Below are 21,699 nucleotides of genomic sequence, written 5' to 3'. Positions count from 1 at the left end.
TCACAAGGCAGTTCATGGGGAGAAATAGCCAGGACCCGTGGAGCCACTGTAATTTCTAACCCTTGGGATTACTGTGAACACAAGGGAATAAGGAAAAATAATTGTTAAAGGAAATACAATTAAATTGCTTTAAAAAGTCCAGTTCAGACTTGAAAGAAAAAAAACTGTGTGTACATAAACAGTAAAAAATTTCTATCATTAAAAATAAACATAATTTCCTGATCATTGTACAACAGCTTTGCCCTTACCCATCAAGAGACGGGAGTGTCCCTGGTTTGAATAGCTGTGAACACTCCATCATGCCTTTTGCTGCTCCTTGCCTCCAATAGCATTTCTTTTTTATTTAATTAAGCTATAAATTGCTGACAGTTTTTAAGGTTATATTTTCTCTCAGAATGATTTTTTTAACATACTTGAAAATATTGTAGTCAGCAGTTTTCCAACTTTTTTTTTTTAAGCTAAGTGTACTTGATTCCTTGGATTTTCTCTAACAACATGTTTCATTCTGACTCCTTTGGCCATTATAGCTCTTCTGTGCTTGATATTGTTTATTCTGCCACTTGTGATTCGGTAAACACACAAGATCTTGATAAATGTCTTCATGTAGCTTTAAAAATATTCATCTGAATGTTTAAAAATCCCCACACAAACCCAGCTTTGAACAACTTCTTTGAAAGTTTCCATTAGAATTTGCATGTGACTTACACTGTGATCTCCATTTATTTCAAAATGCATCAGAACTGAACTTTGGCAATTGAAACAGAAGTGATTCTGTTTGAACTATATCCAGATCAGTTATTCAGTCACTCTTTCACTGCAAATAGGAGTGACTGTCAGGGAGAGTAACGCATGTTCTTTAACAGTTACAGGATTGTTTATTTTTGCTTCAGTTACTGATAGAGTTGAGAGCTCAAAATTAGGAGTATTGAGGAGCATCCTCTTTCACAGATGCAAGTCTGTACAAGTCTGGGTATATGTGTATCATCACTGCCTTCCTCACCTTTCTTGGGATATGTTTTTTAATGAGCTGCTCTTCTGTGGATGTTCTTAGTTAATTGAAGAAAGAAGTTAAGTGCGTAATCAAATGCACTTTGTACGTTTAACATAATTTGCCACTTGTTTAACCATTACGAGAAGCTCAATTTTCTACGAGAATTGCAGTGGTCACTCACTTCTGTGCTCAGCTAAGTGCAGGAAGTTTCTGTGTAAGGCTGATGCACACAGTGGGTACCCAGTTTCTTAAACCAACAAGTTACCAAGTTTGTCCACTTTTAGAATCTACAGTTGAATTCATAGAGCTGTAAAGGTTGGAAAAGATCTCTGAGATCACGAAGTCCAACCATCAACCCAACATCATCATCATGCTCACCACTAAACCATGTCCTCAAGTGCCTTATAAATGTGTGTTTTTGAACACTTCCAGTGATGGGTGACCCCACCACTACCCTGGGCAGCCTATTCCAGGGCTTGACAACCCTTTCTATGAAGAAGTTTTTCCTAATGTCCGATTTAAGCCTCTCTTGGCACAACTTGAGGCCATTTCCTCTTGTCAGCTGTGGGTCTTGCAGCACAAGCCTGTGCTTTGTTAGCGGAGCTAAATGGGTTCCATACGCAGGACTGCTCCTTGTTCTTCCCAGCTCCACATTTCTATGTGCAGTCCTGTTCTAGACTCAAATCGCTGCTCTCAATTTACCCAAATATGTTAAGACAAGTGTTGTTTTAATGCTGTTCATCTTCTTTAACTCATTTGCATCAGCATGCACTAGCCCTAACTGAAGATTATTGGTATTAATCTGCTTTGGCCTGTGCTACTGTAGCTCTTCGTTGCTGTTGAGAACTGAACCTTTACTGCTTTGATCTTTTCTCTTGTAGGTCTCTGAGCCAGGGCAGCATGAACTCGAACATGCTGGATGTACAAGGAGGTGCTCACAAGAAACGTGCCCGCCGCAGCTCACTCCTGAATGCCAAGAAGCTCTATGAGGATGCCCAGATGGCAAGGAAGGTGAAGCAGTACCTGTCCAACCTCAGTGTAGAGACAGACGAAGAAAAGATCCAGATATTGTCACTTCAGTGTGAGCCTGCATACAGCACTTGTAAGTACAAGTGAGCTAGAACAGCAGCATGATCCATGGCATTTGTAAAAAATGTTGTTCCTTCTCTAGAAATACTTTTAAACTTTTCCTCTGTGGAGAAAATACTGTAGTAAGTGCTGTTTTGTCAGTTCATGTACTGAGAGCTTCAGCAAGACAGCATGTGTGTTCAGGTTTTGGTTGAGCTCAGAAAACGTCTGTGATGTTTTTTATTTTGACCTTTATTTCCTAAAGCTGTGTGTCTTTCCATCAGTCTGGCAGGAAATTCAATAGTGCATCAGCTCTGTTGGTGCTCCACTGTCCTTGCACAGAATTAGGAAGGATAAAAGTGGTGTTTACCCTATGAACAGCAAGAAATGAAAAGAGACAAAATCAATATAGAAACTGCAATGGATTACACCTTAGAATAAATGAAGATTGTTGAGAAGGAGAAGTTAGGTCAATATTGACTGATGAGTTTGACGTGGCTTGACAGTCAAAAATTGAGGACTACAGCAGGACAGCTCTCATAATTTGAGCTCTTTGTCAAACAAACTGTTGTCTGACCTGCTGTCTTACACAGTTCAGTAAATTCTTATTTAGAAATGAGAAATTATAACTGCATTTTATTTAGGTACTCTAGCAGTTTTCACTTTTTTGAAGGGCAGATTTGTTTCAAAAAAGGTGAGTGACAACCAAGCTAAGCAAAATAATGATTCCTGCTTGTCTTTTGTCCAAATATAGCCCTTTAAGGCTTTTTTTGTCTTCAAATACTGTTTTGTCTCTGATGAGGTAAGTTCAAAGCATGACTCGGAGATGGCATCTTGAAGATAAAATTTTAAGTCCTTGCTGCTATCCAGTATTAAGAATGCAAATCCTTGTTATTCCCTAAGTTGCCTTCTTATGCAAATTTTCTTTTAGCATTTACTTTTAAATAGCACTGAAGCAGGAAATCTGGAAATGGCCATCTTTAACTCCCTTTTGAAAATGTTAAATTCTCTGTGTTTGAACTCTTGAGAGGTGATTTATGTGCAATTGTAACAGGTACCAGGCTGAAGAGGCAAACATAAATGTTATCAGGTTGTTTTTTAGTTGTTTTAAATAAATAAATTAAAATCTTATTTGCACAGTGCTAGCCAAAGATATTTGGAAGTGAAAATAGGGAATATACACTGACTGTTCTATTTCATGTAGTTAAGCAAATCAAGACCTTATTTTCTTAAACATCAGAAAGGAAAATGAAGTTTAAGTGGCTATAGAAATAATATATAGTAGGTTGGCATATTATTAAAAGTACCTTTTTTAAAAACTAGTGAAAAAGCCCTAAACACCAAAACGCACAGGTGGTAGATCCAGTTGAGATTATACTCGTTGCAGAGCTGGGAGAAGAATGGAGGAGTGTTGTGAAGCATGAGGGCGCTGCCAGCCCCTTGTGCTTTTAAATCTGGTCCCAGGGATGCTCCTCCCCACTTGCTTGGATTACCCACATTCAGGGATTCAGCTCCTCCATTTCTTACCTCAGTAATAAACCTCTGGCCTTGCTTGTGGAAGGAATGAGGAGCAGTGACACTGCAATCCAGAGTTTTCCAACAGAATATAAGGAGAAATCAGATGGCCTGAATTGCTGTGTGATTAAAGCAGAAGCTGAAGCAGTGCCCTGTGCTGTAAATCGCTTGTGCCACCTAGTGAAATGTTTGATGCCAGTTGCAAAACTGATGCCTTAAGAGGCCACCTGGAAACAGAGACTAGACAGGAGTAAGGGAATAACAGAGGTATTTATTTGAAAGGCCTTCAAAGGTACGCCCTGGGGAGCCTGAAGCTATTCTCAAAATGGACCCCAAGATGGATGACAGGTCACGAGTTCTTCACCCTTTTATAGGTTTGGTTCATTTGCATAGCAGGGTTAATTCTCCAATTAAAGCTTCAGTTTTCCCCTCAGCTTACCCCCCCTTTGCGGCTCTTTGGTTTTACTTTTGGCCTAGGACAGTCTTGGTGTCCTTGGAAAGCAGGGCCAGAGAGGCTTTGTTATCTCTACCTAGCATGAGAGAGCAGAAATTAACAGGCTACAAGAAACTTCTGAGTCACACACCAAGCAGTGCAGGATTTGAAAAATATGGAAGTTAAAACCTAAGGCATCAAAACCACCTGATTTTGAAGGAAGATGCTGTTATGCAATTGCACCTTGCATGCAAGGGATTAAAATACAGGCTTGTGGTAGAAATAAATAACGTTTTTTTTGATCATTTGATTAAGTACCTCTATGGCACTTTCAAGAATTTAGGGCTTTTTTTAAAGCTATTCCACACATCATCTTCAGTGTGATGAGATTGTAGTGTTTGGACTAGAAATGGTTTCAAATACAATTTATCTTCTTTATACAGTGGTTCCTTTGTCTGGATGGTTGTGCTGCAATAATCCTGCAATTCAAAGTGCTAGATATTTATATGCAGTTTTTCCCTAACAGTGACAAAGAATTTAAGTGAGAGAAGAGGAGGGAAATCCTCCGAAATGTCTCCAGTGCCCATGAGATCAATTGGCCAAACCACAAAAGCCCATCAGCATCAACAAAACCGAATGAGTCAAGTTCTTCAGGTCCCAACTGTGAATTTGTACCCCAGCAGGAAAAAGGGACTGACAAAGGATCATGTCACATTCAGTGAGTATCTTCAGTTCACCTGGCTGGGGAGGTTTAAAGATGGGAGTAAACAAGAGGGAGGAGCTCTTTTGTAGCTGGGTGGTTTATGCGAGATACCATTGTACTTCATTAATTTATTTTAAAACAGCTGGTGCATATTGCTGTGTTTTAAAAGAGCATGCTGTCTACCTAGTAATTTGCACAGCCTTTAATAACTTTCCTTAAAACAGTTAAGGTACAGATGAGGTGCTGTCTCCAAATACGCTTTTGTTTCATGAAGTCTAATATATTTGGGTGAAATCATTGAAACAAATCACAGACATTTAATATTTTAGCCTCTGGGATACCATTTTAACAACATTATGGTCAAATGGAGCAACATATATTATTAGTTGCTCCTAGTGAACTTTTTTTTTTTTTTGTCTCTGAAATTGCTAGTTGTAAAGCAGTATATTCTGTATTAAAAAGCTTTTTTCCTATTTACGTAACTGTTGTATCATTTGAAAGCTACAGTTTTGGGTTATTAAATAAAGTTAGCTGCAGTCAATAACTGATATGAAACTATTTTGTAGTATATTGGGCATCAACATAATTTAAAATAGCTTCAGAAAACAGTATATTACAGCATATAGAATACTGTTTCCAGTTAGTATTTATTTCAGTTCTCCTCTGAAAAGCCTGTGCAGTTTGGTAAGTTCCAGAAACTTTTCTCGGAGGTGTTTCTTCATTCCTGTGTGGTGGTCCATGCTGATCTAACAAGTTATTGAGAACTTGAAATAACTCCTCAGCACTGTGTCCTCTGCAGGATGGTCTAATAGTGAGTAAGAAACACCAAACCATGTGTGGAACACTGGTTTTGCTAAACTGGCCAAGCTGTGGGTAGTTCCCATGAGTGTTGATTTGAGAGCTCCTGCTTGTGAAGATCTTGAACTGACCTGTTGGCTCTGACACACATGGTTTTTAACACAGTCGCAACAATGCCATGGGCAAGGATTTCCTTCAAGCTTTATACTGCACACATATTTTTTTTTTTTTTAAATTTTTTTATTTTACACAGTCCTGCAGTGGTTCCTGTTGGGATGTAGTTGTTTCAACACACTGCAGATGAGCAGCCAGCAGTAGCAGTGGCTGCAGCTGAACTGATCTAAATTTAAATGGAGACTGCCTCCACATGCAGAATTCTCTGAGCATCTGCTCCTCTCTTTGCTGAGCAGTTTAAACAGAAATCAGTAACTCAAAAGAAGAATAATATGCAGTAACTGATCCCATTGTTTACTTAGGTACAGGCTCTCCACAGAAGTCTTTAAGCTTGTCTGAGGAAGTAAGTAGTAAGAAACAAACAGATGACACTACGTCCATGGCATCTTCCTTGCACTCCAGCCCACCTGCTTCTCCTCAGGGCTCCCCACGCAAAGGTATGTGTGTGTGGCAGCATCAGTCCTAGGAACTGGAGCCTAAACCAGGGTGAGCAGTGGCAGGAATATTTGTTGGTAATGACATGTAAGAGAAATAGTAGTTTAGAATATTCATGTCAAGAGTAGAATCACGTCTTTCTATGAAGAGACGTGATTTTCCAATGTATTTGTATATTTTGGACCTTTATGTCACTTAGTATTTAATAAAAGGGAACAATTGTTTTCTTGAAATACTGCCTAAATGTTTTTGGCAGAATTCCCAATAGATCTGAAGTGCTGACACCTGCCATCATGCCAGTTCAGATTTAGGTGGCCATTTAAATAAATGGGATTCACAAACCTGGGGATTTCTTGAAGATGACAGTGTTGGACAGAAACTGCAGCTATTGAGACAACTTTTGGTCTTGCCCAAGGTAGCTGGAATACCAGGTGATTACATAGGGCTGGAGATAGAATGGTGTCATAATTCTCCAGGACAGGTGGTTTAGGTTGCTGCAGAAGTAGTGGATCCATCTAAATCCTCGAGTCGCTGTTCATATTTTTTATTCTTGTGCACAGGGCTTTGTATACATCCCTGTCTCTCATGATGCCCTGAGAATCCCTTTATTTTTGATGTCTTCATCTTAAAAGATCTGCATCACTTCATCATTAGTCAACCTTGGATGGGAATTCATTTGAAATCTCTTAACACCACTCAGTAGCCAGCCCGGGTGGTCGGTGTTGGATGTTGTAAGGCCTCTCTCCCTCCCTTCTGTGCTTTGACTCACTGACAGCCCAAAGCCACCGCGTTGGCTTGGCGTGGCATGGCACGGTGACCTGCTGCATCTTCTCACGCTTCTCAGTGGGAGATCAGGCTGGTCTGTCCACTTCTGCCTTCACAAGATCATGTTTTCTTTAGGAGAATGCCACTTATTTTACTTAAACACAGCATATGTATAAAAAGCTTAAATACTTGGGTTGCTGAACCTTGCTCCACTGAGACTTCTGAGCATCGCTTATAAATATGTTATTTTTGTTAACTTTTATCTGGTTCTTTGAAAATAGTGTTTGTTTCTCTGGGATTATTTCATTAATTCAATTTGCTTTCAGCATATTTTTAGCACTGATCTCATTTGATTGAGGTGATCTGTACTTTGTTGTATGTGTTGTGCTAACAGCTCATTGATCTAAAATTAGGTGCTTCACAGACAGCTGAAAGACATAATTTTGGGCATGAACACGTTCCACTAGATCTTTGATTTCATTTTTTTTTGAGCTATACCCAAGTGGTATACAAATAGGATTGAAGAAAAAAGGGCCTAAAATTAGGATGTTATTTTTGTTGTTATTTATCTCATCATCTATCAACATCTGTCTGTGTCTACTTCATTGTAGTTGGCAACATCCAAAGGTCGGATAACTGCAGTCAGATGAATCTCTCTGGCTCTTCCTCATCACTGGCCAGTGAAACCAGCAACAAGAACAGTGGACAGCGCAGCTATGGAATAGGTGGGGCTTATTTACAAAAGCAAATTCGGATGATTTGCCAAGCTGGAGACAGTTCTGAGAAAAGTGCAAAGGTGGCCAGAGAGAAAGAGAGTAGAAAGGCAGAAGCTGAGCATGAGCCCACAAAAATAAAGGGATTCCGCTTTAGAAGACTTAGGGAAAGAAGCTTCTCCAGGGAAAGAACAGCTTTTACTGCAAAAAGGGAAGCAGAGCCCACTGAAGTCTTAGAAAGCAGCGAAAACCAAAAGGACAAGGACATTGATACTCTGAGTACAGCAAGTATCTATAGCAACAGCAGTGTGTACGCATCGTACTGCCTATGCACAAGGCCTAGAAGAAGGAGGAAGACTATATAATGTATTTTTAGAAGAAAGACTGATGCCTGTGTTGTGTCAGATATCCTGAGTTTATCTAAGTTATTTCAGCATTATCCATTTACCTGTTTAAGGTGTTTAATGTGCTTCCCTTCCAGATATTTGTGTCAGTTCTTTATAGCTAATCACCCTTACAGTGCAGTGAAGACAATAATGTGAAGTTTAGAAAATCAAGGAACAGGTACAGTGTCAGTTCAGTTACTTAGTGTGTCACAAATGCCAATGAAACAGTAAGTTCTGCAACATTTGTTAATTATCGCAGTCCCTGATATGGTGTAAATGCTCACGTCCAGCACTGGTGTATATTCCACTGGTCACATCTTCTTCTGACCTTTTCAGCCTAGCAAATACTTACATTTATTCTGTTCATATGCATGTGTTGTTATTTTATGGCTCAGCTTTCAGATAGTGTTAATTTCTTTAATGAAGAGGAGCCCCTTTGTTCTCCAGATAGTCGAAGTTCTTGAAGAACGGTGTCTTCACATTAAGGAACACTGTGAGGACATTTCTTACTGCAGTGCAGTAAATTTAAAGAGTCTCTTAAAAATGTAAAGAACATGAAATACTAGTTATTGCCAAAGGAAACTGAAATTTAATCTTAAAAAGGCTGCTCTTAAGTACATTTTAAGATTCAGATCTGTAGTTTGATAATATTGCTATTTACTGCTCATAGTTGCTCTTAAAATCTTACAGCAATAATCAAAGTTAAGCTGTGAAATCTCAAATTATGAGCTTTATGCTCAGTGGCTGTATGCCAGTATCTCCACCTGCCATAGTGTATCATCTCTGTATTGTTCATGCACTTAAGGGCATCGGTTTTCTGTATTAGGTTGTGTGTATCCCTGGCATGGCTTTTACACTGCCTTGTCATTTCACTTCTTTACCTAATCAATGTAAATATGTGGCAGTCCAACTAAAAGGCATATGTGCAGAAATCTAGGAAAAAAAAGCTTGGGTGAGGTGTTGGATATATAGGGGCGTATACCTTATTTGTGTCTGAAAGAAGTTACTTGAGGGTAAGCCCAGCAGGAAAAATTGCATTACACATTTTGCTGTGAATCTGGTGGGGTCTTCAGCTGTTCCCCTTCTGTGGGAACAACGCTGGAGTCTGGTCCAGCTCCTGCCAAGGTTGTACTTCCTCCTTTGCTTTCTTCTCTGTTGGTTTTGGAGCAGATAATAAAACTGAAATGGACCATATGGCTAATTCCTGAGTGCTAATAGCTGGCTTTTACCTTAGTCATCATCTCCTTCTCCACTGCCAGGATCTTTTTTTGAGTCTTGCATGGCAGTATGGCAGAGGGATAGTGGGAAGTATGCTGCATTTATGCTGAAGGAGTCAGAGCACTTGCAGAATTGGAACGACCTGATCTGCCCACGCAGTACTGATGCAGTAGGCTGCTGATTCTGGTTGTGTAGGTTAAAGCTGCTGCTCTGGAGAGTAGTGGAGTTGCAGGTGGCTTATTGGTGTCCCTGGACTTGCATTAATTAATCAGTGCTAGATGCTGATAGATGCTAAAAGCTTTAGTACCTACCCTAAAATCCTCAGTGGACTGATTGTATGCAAACAGGGTTTGGTTGTTTTTCTTCTAAATATCCTTGCTGTAATATGTGTGTCAATACTTCACTGTTATATGTTGATCAAGACATTCTCCTCTTCTCTGCTGTCCTTAGGCTATGCCCTCATACCTTCCACTAAATCTGACAACTTCTCGGACTCCAGTCACAGTGAGATTTCATCCCGGTCCAGCATCGTGAGCAACTGCTCTGTGGACTCCATGTCAGCAGCACTGCAGGACGAGAGGAGTTTGTCCCAGTCCCTCATTGTGGTGGATTCAGGCGGGGCAGAGAGAAAGGAGCATCCTCAGGCATTGACAGATTACGGCCAGCCCTGCCCCGGGTAAGGTGCAGCTGATTCTGTTTGGGCTTGGTGTCCTGGTGTCAAGAAGGGGTAAGGAAGCTTTGGCCCGGACACAGTTGTGCAGTCCACTGTGGTTATTAAGCTTTTTCTGGAAGCTGGGGGACTGGCTGCTCTGTGTGAGGCTGTTTCCATAAGACGCTTACAGTATTACTTAGGGAGACAACAGCTTGTTCCTATTGGTGGGGTTTGGCTGGATATTTCTTGCAGGAGACTGGAAGTATGTTTAAAAGCCAGGATGATACTTAGCAAATTAGTGCCATGGTGAGAGACAGCAAAAGAACAACACAGTATGATCAATTCTCTCCGAGTCAGCAATGCCAGTCACTTAACATGCTCTAATGTGATATTTAAAGATTTTTCTAATTATCATTTGTTGCTTAGGCAGACTGGAAGCTTTCTGCCACTGTCTTCCTGACACTTTCCACACAAGAGCTCTTGTTACTTTGGTGCAATGAGAAACTTGTGCTGAAATGATGCTTTGAGCTGGAAGTTTTTGGATTTTTCTTTCTAGATGTAGCACCTTGATCCATATGTATGGATGTAATATGTCTTAATATATCTTGGGATAGCATTGTCTGTCCTCAGATGTCATGGATTCAACTAAATGAGAGATGCTCCTTACATTTCTAATTTTTCCAGCACATGGAATCACAGAATGCTTTGGGTTGAAAGGGACCTTAAAGATCATCTTAATCCAACCCCCATTCTCTGGTCAGGGCTCAGGGTGCTTCCAACCCCATCCAGCTTGGTCTTGAACACTACCAGGGATGGAAAGAAATGAGTAATTCAATTTTATTTCTTAGGGTTGAAATGGGAATTTAAAGATGTGCTTCATCAAAGAAAATAATTCCCTTTTCTAGAAGGCATAACACACACTGAGTTCATGTTCTGTGGTTGTTCCTTTATTCCTTAGTTTCAATGGGTTGCAAGGGAAGAAAGTGGATTTTATCCTAGAACTTACAAAATAGAAAAGGAAGGAAAAAAAATTGCTTGCACATATCTAAGAAACATTCCTTGATTTCACAATGTGTCAGTAAACTGCTGAGGGAGGGTGTAGAATTTTAATGTTGTGCTGCCCATGCGTTTGTTAACACGCCCAGAAATAGTTGGGAGACTTGAATAATGTCTAGTGATCCTATCTTCTGTATTCTAAATTCATACAAACCTGACTTTATTTTCCCCCCCTTAATTATACATTTAGAGTGATTAGAGCTTTCAGCGACATTTATTTAAAAAAGAAATTTTGGACTTTACTTTTCAGAATCTGTCCCTCCATATTGTTCCCACAAATGTTATTTATGCCCTATATTTCCAAATGTTCTTGAAATTCAGCTGCTTCCACTCTGTCTGAACAACTTGATGTTTCTGCCAGTGAAGGGGTTGGATTTTATTCTAAATATTTATTTTGGTTTTAGTTTATAAATGTAAAGAAAAAAGTGGTAGCAGACTAAATATAAGAGGTAATTTACTCTGCTTTCTGTCAGGCACTGTTGCTCTCAGTGGTAGAGAAGAGCTTTTGGGGGCCAGATTTATAGATCTGCAGTGCAGCCTGGAAATGCATGTTGCAAACTTGTTATTACTTGGGAATAACTTCGTTGCTGCTTCGTGCAGTAATGAGTTTGAAGTAACAGTGTCTTGTCAGTGCTCCCCTGTACCTTGACCTTGCTGCTCAGCCGATACAAACCCAGAGTACAGCTCTGAGTACGTCACTCTTACTGTAAAAGCTTACAAGTGTTTTCTTCCCAATTTCTGTTGTTTTCCAATGTAGCTGGTCCATCACTAGGCCTGCTCTGATCAGAGGGATGGCATTCACATCTTCCATGAGCAGCGAGGAGATCTCCCATGAGCACATCACGGTAGAGGCAGCAGACAGCGGCCGGGGAAGCTGGACTTCATGCTCAAGTAGTTCTCATGACAATTTCCAGAATATCCCAAACCAGAAGAGCTGGGATCTCCTCAATTCTTACCGTCACACCCAGCTGGATGGACCTATAGCTGAAGTGGACCCCACAAACTGCTACTCTGAGGAGGGTTATTTGTATTCCGAAGCCTTTTCCAAAGCCAACAGGCAGTCGAAAGCCAGCATGGAGCTTGATCAGTCTCGGCAGAGCTGGGCGTCCTCCAGCTCCCTGTCAGACACCTATGAGACAAACTATGGGACAATTAAGCGGAGGGGGCTGGAGAACTCCACAGCAGAGCAGACGGAGGTTTTGGACTCTAAACCAGGCGCTGATACAACTTACAAAACTGTTACTTCGAGTACAGAAAAAGGCCTGATAGGTAAGCCAAGCCAACAGCTCACGGAAGCTGCTACATCTGTTTTTCATTTTGATATTAAGTTGTTAAGAAATGACATCAGCAGGTCTGGGGCTGCCTGGCATGTTGAATTCAGCTTCATTCGTGGTTGTAATCAGAGCACTACACAGTGTGTTTTCAAGCCACCTTCTTTTGCATTAGGAATATCAAGATAATAAACAAGTGCACTTCCCCATCACTTCATGGGTCTGCAGGAAAACTCTATTCAGGAAAATGTCAAGCAGTTCTTCTCTGTAGTATGGTATTTTGTTTTTTTGAATGATTGTGGAGGTGTACTCATCACTGTAAATGTTCCTCTGACAAGGATCAATGATCCCATGCTCCTTAAAAAGACTTCCCAGGAATCCAGAGGGAAGAGCATGACTGCAGAGTGGTGTGGAGCTCACCTGCCTCTGTAGGGCTGGGGCTCCTTTCATCTGCAGGGCTTTGGTCTCTGAAAGCTCAATGGCAAAGCAGATTCCTTTCCTGTCTTTGCTATTTTAAGGTCCCATTTATTTGATTATACAGCTGCAGTTTGGCTACTTACGAAAGGAGAAAAAATTAAAAATGTTCTTTCCAATACACGTAGTTCTATCAGGCAAGATGTTCTTCCCCTGTCCTAGTGAGTTCAGTAGCCAAAATTAAAAGAACTTGGTTAGCAGCAAGATAAAACATGGAATGCAAAGCTTTCTAAGACTGTGAGGCAAGGGTGCAGCTGAAATGCAATTTAATTACAGAGTGGATTGCTGGAGGGGTTTATGTTATCAAAGGTAATTGCCTGAATAAACATTGCACATAGGGCAGAGGTCTTGGACTGTGTTCCTCCTTCTTGGCGTTGGAAAAGAAATCATGGTGGAGCCTTGCAGAAAATTTGCTCCCAGGTCATTGCTGTGCCTGTGCTCTGCCCTCCCAGCCTTTCAGAGGTGTTCATGAGCATCTGAGCTGTATTAGGAGATAGCAGGTTCACTGGTCAGTACATGCTGTCCTTGCTGACAGCACTTGCCCTTCCTTTTAATTCTTTTTCCATTCTGCACCATGTGGCTGTGAGAAGCAGTCAGAAAGTGCTGGAGTAGGGCATGTGTATGTCTGCTCAAGGAAAGATCTGATATGGGTGGATATAATTCCAGGTTTGCAAATGCAAATCCATTAGCTGTTCACCATCACACAGTATGCCAAAGATATCTTCACTTTATTTCACTGTTAGTAAAATACTACGAATTGGAGCTTGACAAAGGAGCACATTATTCTTGCATTACTACAGTAGACTAAAGGTTAGCTCTAGTGAGCCTGAAGCTTTCTCCTTTGAAGGAGAACCATACCCACCCTCATCATTCCTCCTGCAAATCCAACAAAGAGTGAAGGTGAGGTGAGGATCCAGCCCTTCCCCATCCCTCCAGGGAAGAGCAAACCCTCTTCACTTCTGCTTTCTCACAGAGACCTCATACAGTGCTAGCTAAATGAAAATAAATCTTGTAATTCAACAGAATAAATCTCTGCCTGTACCCACGTGTATCTGCTAAACCCCAGACTTGACTGCATTTGGTTTTGGTTGTTTTACTGTCAGCCCAAGCATGAGCTGAGGTTGTCAAGTATGAACCAGCTTGTGTTCCTGATACCCAAAACCTGGAATCTCGCAAGTCTACAACACAAAAAGAAATACTGTGTTATTTTTCATCCCTTCACATTCTTCTGAGATAAGAGACTATTACATTTGCTGAAATAAATGAAACTAATGAACATGCACTGTTTAAAATGGATCCACGGGAAGAATGCAAATTCGCTTAACTAACAGATTAAAAAAAATTACCCTGGCTTTGAAACTCTCCTGTTGCAACATGTCCATGGAAAAAAGCCCAATTTAACATGCACATGAGCCCCAGACCTGGGGTGGGAGGGAGGGGAGGCAGCCTAAGAAGAGCTAAATTTTGGGTTGAGAGCCTCTGTGATTTGAACTGCTGCTGAACAGGGCAGGAAGGGAGAAGATGAATTATGTAGCAAATACATTGCAAATAAAAAATATTGATTGTAGCCTTTTCATGACTGCACAAGGTGTAATGCAGCTGTTCCAAAGGCTGTTCCAATGACTTTCTAGTTTTTTCTCACTTGTAAACAGAGAACATAGTTTAAGATAAGGGTATGAAAGAAAACAAAACAAAAACCAAAGGAAAAAAGTAAGAAATCAAAAGTATGGATGTGATAAGCCATTATTCACTCTGTGAAAATGTAAAATAATTAACGCAGGCTCAATACACAGTCTGCCTCATAGAATCAGTTTAACGTGTTGCTATTGTTTTTCTTCCTATAGCATAGCTGGATCGTTTTGTGTCTTTATACACATCAGCTGATACGGTGATGTTTTATTATAATGAGTTTATGTTAAGCCACTGACCTCTTTTGGGTGATGAAGTGGATGTTGGAAGTCAACCAGCAGTTCTTGCTGCGCAAAGTAACTCTCAGCTGGTTGCCTTAATTCCTTCTGTTTCCGTTTCCCAGCCTGTAGCAGTGGCAGCAGACTTGGCTGTGCTGGCTCTCCATCCAGCTGGAGTGCTCCAGAGCATCCCCTGGTGCAGCAGGGGCACAGGAATAGAGTCTGTAATAAAAGGTGTTAATTGCAGTCTGAATGCAGACAAGCTTAGAGTCCTCTTTCCACTCAACTGGCATCTCAGCTAAGGAGTTCATGGGTTCTCTTGCTACTCTGACTTCTTAAAATAAATAGAAAGCAGAAATAAAGGCATAAATACCTGCTGCTGTTGTTATAACCAATGTTTCTGCATTGGCGTTTTGTTATCAGTTTCTGTTTTGCCATTGTAACATTTCATGATTTTTTAACATTTTGTTTCCTTTGTTTTTCTTCTTTAACATTTCCATTGCTTATTTCTTGTGCCCAGTGTACTGTGTCACCTCACCTAAGAAGGACGATAGGTATAGGGAGCCACCGCCCACCCCTCCGGGATATATGGGGATTTCTTTAGCGGACATAAAGGAAGGATCGCCCCACCACCCACACCTCAAACCTCCAGACTATAGTGTGGCAGTGCAGAGGTCAAAGATGCTGCACAGTGACCTCTCTAGACTTCCATCAGCTGCTCTCGGTAGTGACCCGGTGGCCCATGTCTCCTCGAGGATGCCTCAGTGGCACGGCCGGCAGCCGTCCAGCCCCAGAGTAGCAGAGTTGCCTGACGCAGATAGTGAAGAGGATGGTAGGTGAACACCTGGCTTGGGAGTGGGGCTATGCAGGGTGAACTTCGCAGCTGTGTTCTGGGCTTTCTCTTGGGTCATTCTTGGAGATTAAAAGCTGATTAATCTCTAAATACACAGTTTTGTTTGTATGACTGTATGCACACACATGGCTGTGTATGTCATGCATAGCTGTGTGCACGTACATACACGTTTAAAGCAAAGAAGAATGCCTTCCCCTTAGAAAAAGCATGTTGGCACCAAACAGGCTCAAATTATATGTAAATAAACATACAAAAATATATGTCACAAGATCTCCTAAAGTACAACTGAGACACTTAGGAGCATGTAGGTTTTTTTTTTTTTCTTTAAAATCTGTCCCCTCTCAGACAGTGATGGGACACTGACAGGTGACAGGTGGAAAAACTCCAGCCTCCCTGAGTTAACTGGTGTTCCAGTGCTTTGGCTGGCATCAGGGTGATGGTCTAAAATGAGTGATTTGGATTTGGTGAACTCATTTGATTTGTATTCAGGTGTGCTGGCATTGACCTGCCTTATGCCTCAACAGATATTTTTGTAGATTGAGTTTCAAAATAGTGACCTTCTGTTCTTCTGGAGAGTGCATTTGATGAAACGAGTGTTCTCTGCCTAACTTGCCCTGACAGTGTCTCTTCCACTTCATTTTTCATTATCTTGTTTGAAGCAACAGCCAGTGGTGCCAAGCATGGCATCTGTGGGGTGACCAAAATATGAGAGGATTTTCCAATAAGGACTGCTCTTATATTGTGTCAAAACTAACTTCAGGTCAGGGGAATTTCTACTTAATTGTTTATCTGCTGATTTGCTTTTAATTTCTATGCACCGATGTGATCTTCTGTACCCTTCGCTGGTGAACTTGTTTTTTATTAGAATGTTGTGATCATTTCCTTTCATTTCAGTCTGATTTAAAATGAGCCTGTATTTAGATTAAAACAATTTCTGATGCAAAATGATTGTATCTTGGCCCTTTAAAATATTTAAGCAGTATTTAACATATATATTAGTACTACAGTTTAAACTTAGAGTAAACATAAAATTGCCTGGAATTAATTGTTGTGTTTTTGATGTAAAAATAAGGAAGTCATTGCTTCAAACATTTTTAATCCAAATTTTTCTAAGCTAAATTTAACTGTACACTTTTGGAGACACCTATTTTACTATTTTTGAAGCGCTTGGTTAATTTTATTTGGGATAAAATGCTCACTGCATGGAAATTTGCAGGCTTTTTTCCCAAATCCATAGCTTTTGGCATACTGGGAAACTGCATGCTGATAATTTTTGGAGGATCTGGGATTTTCTGTTTTGCAATATGTCTTTATTGTATGACCATCATACCTCAGACTGCAGAAGCTGTGGATGCCCCATCCCTGGAAGTGCACAAGTCTAGGCTGGATGGGGCTTGGAGCAACCTGGATGGTGTCTCTGCCTATGGCATGGAGTTGGAACAAGATCCTTTATAAAGTCCCTTCCAACCCAAACCATTCTGTGATTCCTTGAGGTTATGATAAATGGTGGTATGGAATGTGTAGTGATCAATGATAAAGACAGCGAAAACGCTGCTGAAGGGGTGCAGTTGGCATGGACCCACTGTGATCACCTCAATAGGTGCTGGTTTGTGCCCTATGTGCCCGAGGTGGGGACTGGTGGAATAACTGCCTGTTTCTTTGTCTTGTTTTGCAGAAGATGAACAAGTATCAGCAGTTTAACCCTTGGGCTATTTATATAAACCACTCACAACACAAGGGATGTGGGAAAAGGACTCATGGTTCTGTTAGCGACTGCTGACAACTTGCTGCTACTGACCTCAGACCTTGCCTCTGTCACAGACGAGATGGAATGGGTTGGATCACCTCTCTACATCTTCCTTCACTCTGCCACCACCACCTGAGAAGCTACTTTTGCCTGTGAAATAGCAAATCCTGTTCAAGGAATGTGCTGACTGCCTGGATACCAATATGGGTACCCAGAGATGGACTGAGCTTCGTGCATTGGGGAGGACCAGTTGTCACCACCACTTGAAACTTGGGAGCATTTTTCTGTATGATACCATGTAATCCTTTGGTAGTTTCCATTGTCGTTATTTTCTACATGACGGTTAGAAGTCTGAGTGTTATTTTATGAACTTAAAAAAAAAAATTATATCAAAATATCAGCAAAAGCGAAGGACGTTGCTGAAGTATCTGAAAATAACTTATTAATTTAATTTTTTTAATGGGAGTTTCATTTATGTGCGTTGGGAGTGCTCTGGTTGGCTAATAGAAATGTTTAGTCAATGTGACAGTAAATTAGGTACACATCAACTGTTGTGCTCTCGAAATAAACACAAAGTTTTTTGTGTTTTGTAGATTTTAGAGTGGGTTTAGATTTAATATGCATAGAGCCCAAAGCCCTGCAGAGCAGTGTGTGTCAAGCCAGCACTCCTGCTGCTCCCCTCCTACATGGACACAGCAGAAACCCACTGTCCAAGGATTTTTAGAAATTTTTTTAGCTGCCAGCCAACTAAGGCAACAGTTGGTGCTCTTCTCTCTTAAGGAATGTTTGAAATGTGGAAGCTGTAGCTTACAGGGAGCATTTGGGGAGATCTGAAGCTTTCCCAAAAGAGTTTTAACCAGGTTTTGCCCTGCAGAGTTCAACATGCAAAGCATGTTTTAAAACTCAAAACTCAGCTGTGTGTTGTGGTTTTTAAGATCATCCCACATGTCCTGGCCTTTTCCCAGAGTTGCACAGGATTTAGGTGCAAAGGTTATCTTTGAAAAAAATAATGCAATAATTAGAAATCAGCTACATTTCACAATAAAATTTGTGAAACTGAATAATAAATGACACAGTGCTTATAGAAGAGCATAAAGCATTTTATGATGGGTTAAAAAACCCTGTGGTGTTTATCTGGAAAATACAGATGATCTCAAACCATTTTGTTTTAAATCCTAGCTAAAAATCCTGGTGTCGTCGATGTCAGTGAGAGTTTTGACTTATAGCCAGCCACTATTAACCCATGATCCTCTAGTTTGACTGTGGTCAAAATAATTGCTTCTTCAATTTTACTTTTAGCCAGCCAGAGTGCAGAGGGGTAGAACTGGAAATACCTGCAGGTTCTTTACTTTTCTTTCTGTCTTTCCGTCTTTCTTTCACACCCCATTCTAGTGTTAAAATCAGACATGAATGTGTGAATATGTATTTAAACATTTAATTGTAAATCTTGTGATGTTTACAGCCTAAGCTAGAAAGATGATGTTTGTCATTTTTACAGTGCCTCAAAACTGATTTCTATATCCATAGTCGTGAAGAGCTTTAAGGTTTTGGTTTTTTTTTTTTTTTTACCTGTATGTGTGCAGGGGTGCAAGGTGAACGCAATGTTTTTGGAAAATGCCACAAGTACCAAGAACAACCCAAAGCCTTTGATGTGCTCTTTCCATAGCAGCTCGGGGCTGATGCAGCCCAGGTGGATGTGAATGACCCAGCCTGTGTCTGCCTTCAGAGCAGTGCCAGATTCAACATTGCCTGGCATGTACCTGTACTGATTGGAATTGGGAAGGTGCAAATCAACAGTGATGCTGAGGAAGAGGATATCTAATTTGTCACTCATTGGTTGGCTGTATGAATTTTTGGCACAAGTGTCTGAGAAGCAAATGGTTGAAAAAATATATTAAAAACCTCTGGAGGTATGGCATAATGCATTTTGCTTTCTCGAGGCCTTAATGCTTATAATGAACCTGCACAGGCCTTAATGACTAAAGATTAATGTGTCAAAGCAATGCAGGGCACAGTGAGTGTTTTCAGCACATGCAATATTGATAATAGACCTGTTGAACTGATATTCCTGTGGGATGTAAATCCAAGTCCTGGACAGCCATCCCACTGTCAGCTGTAGTTCTCTTGTTAACTTCAACATGGAAACGACAGGCTTTGTGTTCCATCAGAAATTGTCTGCATTGTGCCAGGTGAATGAAACCCTGCGGTTCCTTGGCCATGGGGGGAGAGCTGCAGCTTATTCCAGCCTGTTGAACAAAAATATAGGGGATGGGGGGTTACTAAAGTGGCTTCCTTTTCCCCCAAAACCCAGTAGTGCTGCCTTTGAGGACACAGGGAAGCCCCTGTGGGGAGCGGGGTCAGGGTCTCCTGGCAGTCAGCAAGAGCAGCTGAATAAATCACCCATCCAAACATGGTGTTTGATGGTGTTTGCACATCAACAGCATCCGCCTGTTTCACAGGGCTTGGCAGACACTGAAACATTCTGGAATGAGTGAAAGTCTCACTAATCATATTTTTCCTAATAGCCAACACAGCTGGTGTACATAAATCATGCATTAAACGATGGACAGATGAGCTACTCCTGCTTCTCCTGCCTTGCACAGTGTGGCTTCTCTTCTGTTGCTTGCTGGGGTTTTTGTTTGTTTGCTTGTTTTTAACTGGACCAATCACATTGATTGGGGCCAGTAGCCAAATGTAGTGTGTCTGGTATGGGTTTGAAGAGACATTATCCCTTTTTTTTGGTCATTCAGACAAAAGCAAGATGGTGGTTAGTACCTGTTATACACTGCTTTGTTGAAGTGATGTCTTCTGGACCACAGATCCCTGACTTGGTACCTCTGCCAGGTTCTTCTAACTCAGGCTCTGATGCTGATAAACAGTTAAGGTGCCTCATGTGTTCTTTCACTGCCGTACCTGGATTTGCTTGCTTCCTGTTTGTTGTTTGCTCCTGACTTGCTGGTGAAAGATGCATTTCAGGTTCTTGTGATTTAAGCACACAGTATTTTGTTACAAATCTTAAACTTTCAAATAATTCCTGAGAAAGCAGTGTAGTTTGGTAAAATTGAATTGGCCTCTCCAGTTGAAGAAAGGGGAAAATGAGATCACTGGGCTTCTGAGCACCAGGTTCGTCTCCCAGGTGCACAAAAGAATGGAGACAATGGCTGTAGATGTTTGCAGTTCATCATTTTGCAAAGTGGACAAATTTTGAGTGTTTGCCAACAATGGGCAGTGTGGGGCTTTCCTGGCTCCTTCCTTTTGTCTTTACTCAGATATGTGTGGCCTTACCTTGAGTCCTGCGTGTGATTTTTGAGCACCACGATATGAAAAAGACTTGAAGCTATTAGAGAGCATCCAAAGGAGGCACGAGGATGGGGAAGGGTCTGGAGAGGGGAAGCCTTATGAGGAGTGGCTGAGGGCTCTTGGTCTGTTCAGCCTGGAGAAAAGGAGACTGAGGGGAGAGAGACCTTATTGCAATCTACAGTATCCTTCTGAGGGGCAGCACCGATCTCTTCACTGTCATGACAAGTGACAGGTCCTGAGGGAATGGCCTGAAGCTGTGTCAGGGGAGATTTAGGCTGAGTATTAGGAAAAGGTTTTCCACCCAGAGGGTGGTTGGGCACTGAACAGGCTCCCTAGGGAAGTGGTCACAGCACCAAGCCTGGCAGAGCTCAAGAAGTGTTTGGACAACACTCTCAGGCACAGGGTGGGATTATTTGGGATGGTGCTGTGCAGTGCCAGGAGTTGGACTCGATGATCCTGATGGGTCCCTTCCAGCTCAGCAGATTCTGTGATTCCAGGTGAGTGATGCTTCACTGGTCAGAGCCCATTGCGTGGGATGGGGTCTGCTGGAGCTGTCTGCACCTGCTGGAGTCAGAGGGTGTCCCCAAGGGCTGAACCAGTGATGCCACTTGCAGAGGGGCTTGTGGGCTGCCAGGGGTGTTCCAAAACCTCTTTCATCACATCCCAAGTCGTTTTACTGTAGGCAACAGTGGAAATATAACCCTGTCATTTAAGTTTTTATAAAACATTAGAATTTTTAAAGGATAAACTTAGCACTGCCTTTGCAAAAAGAGAAGAAAAAAGGGATACTCTCTCTTTAGAAAAGCTTTACACGCTATATTTTAGAACGCTTGTATAGAGGGTAATCTATCTTGAATTCCCAACCCAACTTTTGCTTCTGTTGTGCTTTTTATTATCTTTATTTCTGATATACCTGGAATGCAGTTTAGCTTGGTATTAATTAAATTCTAAATATGTGAGCATATTGGCAAAACTGCACAGATGTAATGATATTCCAATAGCAATTGTACTGCGCAAGTCAGTGATTGTAAAGTATTCTGTAACAAGCAATGTTTGTCTCCTATTTTTTGATACCTCTTACACTTATGTCTTTTAGAAAGACAGTGCCTCTGTATGCTTTTTGTATTTTTACTGAGTGATTGTAAATATTTGTTATATTTTTGGTTAAGAGAATGTTTAAAAGTACTGTTTATTATCCAATCTATTAATATGTTGGAATCAATAAACAATCAACATCTAT

General features: G+C 41.1%; 1 protein-coding gene across 12 annotated transcripts in view; it reads left to right on the top strand.

Moving 5' to 3' along the window:
• RAPGEF6 (Rap guanine nucleotide exchange factor 6) overlaps positions 1 to 20,474 on the top strand; it is a 124,780-nt gene extending 104,306 nt beyond the window's left edge. For 5 of the 12 annotated variants that reach the window (XM_048319988.1, XM_048319986.1, XM_048319987.1 and 2 more), the window contains 8 exons: positions 1,873 to 2,093; positions 4,534 to 4,725; positions 5,985 to 6,119; positions 7,494 to 7,607; positions 9,650 to 9,875; positions 11,665 to 12,176; positions 15,080 to 15,391; positions 17,088 to 20,474. In XM_048319988.1, the coding sequence (XP_048175945.1) occupies positions 1,873 to 2,093; positions 4,534 to 4,725; positions 5,985 to 6,119; positions 7,494 to 7,607; positions 9,650 to 9,875; positions 11,665 to 12,176; positions 15,080 to 15,391; positions 17,088 to 17,113 (1,738 nt within the window). In that variant the 3' untranslated portion in view covers positions 17,114 to 20,474. The remainder of the gene's footprint in view (positions 1 to 1,872; positions 2,094 to 4,533; positions 4,726 to 5,984; positions 6,120 to 7,493; positions 7,608 to 9,649; positions 9,876 to 11,664; positions 12,177 to 15,079; positions 15,392 to 17,087) is intronic. The other 7 variants (XM_048319990.1, XM_048319989.1, XM_048319992.1 and 4 more) reach the window with 3 other exon arrangements.
• Positions 20,475 to 21,699: the final 1,225 nt, after the last annotated feature.

The sequence above is a fragment of the Corvus hawaiiensis genome, chromosome 15, assembly GCF_020740725.1.
Source record: "Corvus hawaiiensis isolate bCorHaw1 chromosome 15, bCorHaw1.pri.cur, whole genome shotgun sequence".
Classification (NCBI taxonomy): domain Eukaryota; kingdom Metazoa; phylum Chordata; class Aves; order Passeriformes; family Corvidae; genus Corvus; species Corvus hawaiiensis.
Note: the sequence above shows the minus strand (reverse complement) of the source record. Positions and strands in the feature narration are given on the sequence as shown.